Genomic DNA, 2404 nt, shown 5'->3' with positions numbered 1-2404 from the left:
TAGCTTGCCGTGCTGTTCTCTAAGGAAATAGCCATTGTTTTCTTCATTTTACCCCATTAATTTACTCTTTTTGTCTTTATTTTTATTTATTTTATTTTATTTTACTCTTTTTACCCTTTTTTATACTCAATATTGTATATAATTGGCACAAAGCCCCCAGCAAGCGAGCGCCCCATGCGGCTACAGCCGCCTAGCTGGGGGGCCCCTCAACATGTCTGTAGGGGAGAGGGGCCCCCAGGGGGCCCCCCTGGGGGCTCCCCAGGGGCCCTTTGGCAGATTTGGGGTTCGTGGGTTATTCGGGGGTACCCCGAAGCCTCGACCGTTTGTAGGGGGCCCTATGGTGGGGGGCCCCTTGGGGGCCCCCTCTATGGATGGCGACCATCATGGGGGGGGGCCCTGGGGGCCCCGAGGGAGCTCTCCTGGGGGCCCCCAGTGTGGTATTTCTAAGGAGAATGAGGAGGGAGAGGAGGAGGCCCTTAGGGTACTGGTAGTAGGGGAAGCAGCAGGAGGGAAGACAGCCTTGCTGCAGCTACTAGAGATGCATGCAGCAGATTTAGGGGCTGCATGTCTTGCACAGCAGCAGGAAGAAAGTCTTGGTAAGCTTCATGCTGCTGCTGTTGCTGCTGCGGTTGCTGCTGCTGTTGCTGCTGCTGCTGCTGTTACTGCTGATGTTGGTGGTGGTGGTACTGCTGCTGCTGGTACTGCTGCTACTAGTTCTGCTGCTGCTGCTGCTGCTGCACATGATGGCTACTCCCTACGAAGTTTCTGCTTCCGCTGCACCTCTTGCTGTTGTTGCTGCTGCTGCTGCTGTTGCTGCTGCTGCTGCTGCTGCTGCATGCATATATATACTGCAGCATTTGTATCTTTTCCTCTCAGGATCTGCATGCACAGGTTTCTCCGCGGAAGACCCCTCCTGCTGCGCCTCCGCCTCCTCAGCAGCAGGAGGAGCAGGAGGAGCAGCAGCAGGTGCAGCAGGAGGAGCAGCAGATGGATTAATATATTCTTCTTCTTCTTTTTCTTCTTCTTTTTCTTCTCTTCCTCCTGTGTCTGCCTTATTAGGTTACCGTAGTACCTGCGGTGTATGTATAACAAGTTTGCGGTGTACAGACACCTCAGGAGGAAAATATTTTATTGAATTCTGGGAGGTTGGAGGAGCAGCAGCAACTGCAGCAGCAAGACCTCTTCTTTATGCCACACCTTTTGATGGTAATTAGGGTTTAGGGTTTAGGGTTTAGGGTTTAGGGTTTAGGGTTTAGGATGGATATAGTAAATATAGGGTTTATGATTTATATATTAAATAATATATACATATATAAAAAGTGTTTATTTTTTTTTTATATAATTTCCCTAGGGTTTAGGGTTTAGGGTTTAGGGTTTAGGGTTTAGGGTTTAGGGTTTAGGGTTTATGTATAGGTGTATGGTTTATTTATGATATTGGTAACGAAGAAGCACAAAGATGTTTACCTTCTTGGTTATTAGAGTTATGTCTTAGAGGAGGAAGGACACCATCACAAGTATTTTTTAATCAGCAGCAGCAGCAGCAGCAGCAGCAGCAGCAGCAGCAGCAGCAACAGCAGCAGCAGCAGCAGCAGCAGCAATTGCTATTGCTGCAGCAGCAGCAGCAGCAGCAAAAAATGGTTTGTACAGATGATATTGAACTACAAACACCAGGTCAGCTATTTATTTATTTATTTATTTATTTATTTATTTAATATAATTAATTAATTAATTAATTAATTAATTTATTAATTAATTAATTAATTTATTAATTTATTTATTTATTTATTAATTTATTTGGTTAAGGAGGAAAAAGAAGAAAAAATAATTCTTTTATTTTTTCTTTTATTTCTTCTCTTATTTATTTACTTCTTCTTTCTTTTATTAATTAATTAATATTAATTAATTAATTAATTAATTAATTTATTTATTTATTTATTTATTTATTTATTTATTGTGCATGCATGCATGCATGCAGGTAGTACATATTGGGGCTGGCGTATTCGTTGTGGTCTTTGTCCTCTTCTTCTTGTAGCAACAAAAACAGATAAAACTTTTTCTTCTTTTTCTTTTTCTTCTTCTTCTTCTTCTTCTCCTTCTTCTTCTTCTTTTTCTTCTTTTTCTTTATTTAATTCTTTTTCTTCTTTTTCTTCTTCTTTTTCTTCTTCTTTTTCTTCTTCTTTTTCTTCTTTTTCTTTATTGAATTATTTATTTTCTTCTTTTTTTTCTTCTTTTTATAAATATTCATCTATAAATCCTTTTTCTTCTTCTTCTTCTTCTTCTTCTTCTTTTTCTTCTTCTTTTTCTTCTTCTCCTCTTCCTTCTTTTCTTCCTCCTTCTCCTCCTTCCTCCTCTCCTCCTCCCTCCTCCTCCTCCTCCTCCTCCTCCTCCTCCTCCTCCTCCTGGA

General features: G+C 41.3%; 1 protein-coding gene across 1 annotated transcript; it reads left to right on the top strand.

Moving 5' to 3' along the window:
- Positions 1 to 211: 211 nt before the first annotated feature.
- On the top strand, positions 212 to 2032 carry EMWEY_00056550 (hypothetical protein, conserved; the record flags this gene model as incomplete). Its single annotated transcript, XM_013477812.1, has 4 exons — positions 212 to 596; positions 877 to 1206; positions 1414 to 1637; positions 1976 to 2032. The coding sequence occupies 4 exons, from the start codon at positions 212 to 214 to the stop codon at positions 2030 to 2032; spliced, it is 996 nt and encodes a 331-aa protein (XP_013333266.1).
- Positions 2033 to 2404: the final 372 nt, after the last annotated feature.

This window comes from Eimeria maxima, genomic scaffold, assembly GCF_000499605.1.
Source record: "Eimeria maxima Weybridge genomic scaffold, Emw_scaff1946, whole genome shotgun sequence".
Lineage (NCBI taxonomy): Eukaryota > Apicomplexa > Conoidasida > Eucoccidiorida > Eimeriidae > Eimeria > Eimeria maxima.
The sequence above is the reverse complement of the archived record's forward strand: the minus strand, read 5'-3'. Positions and strand labels throughout refer to the sequence as shown.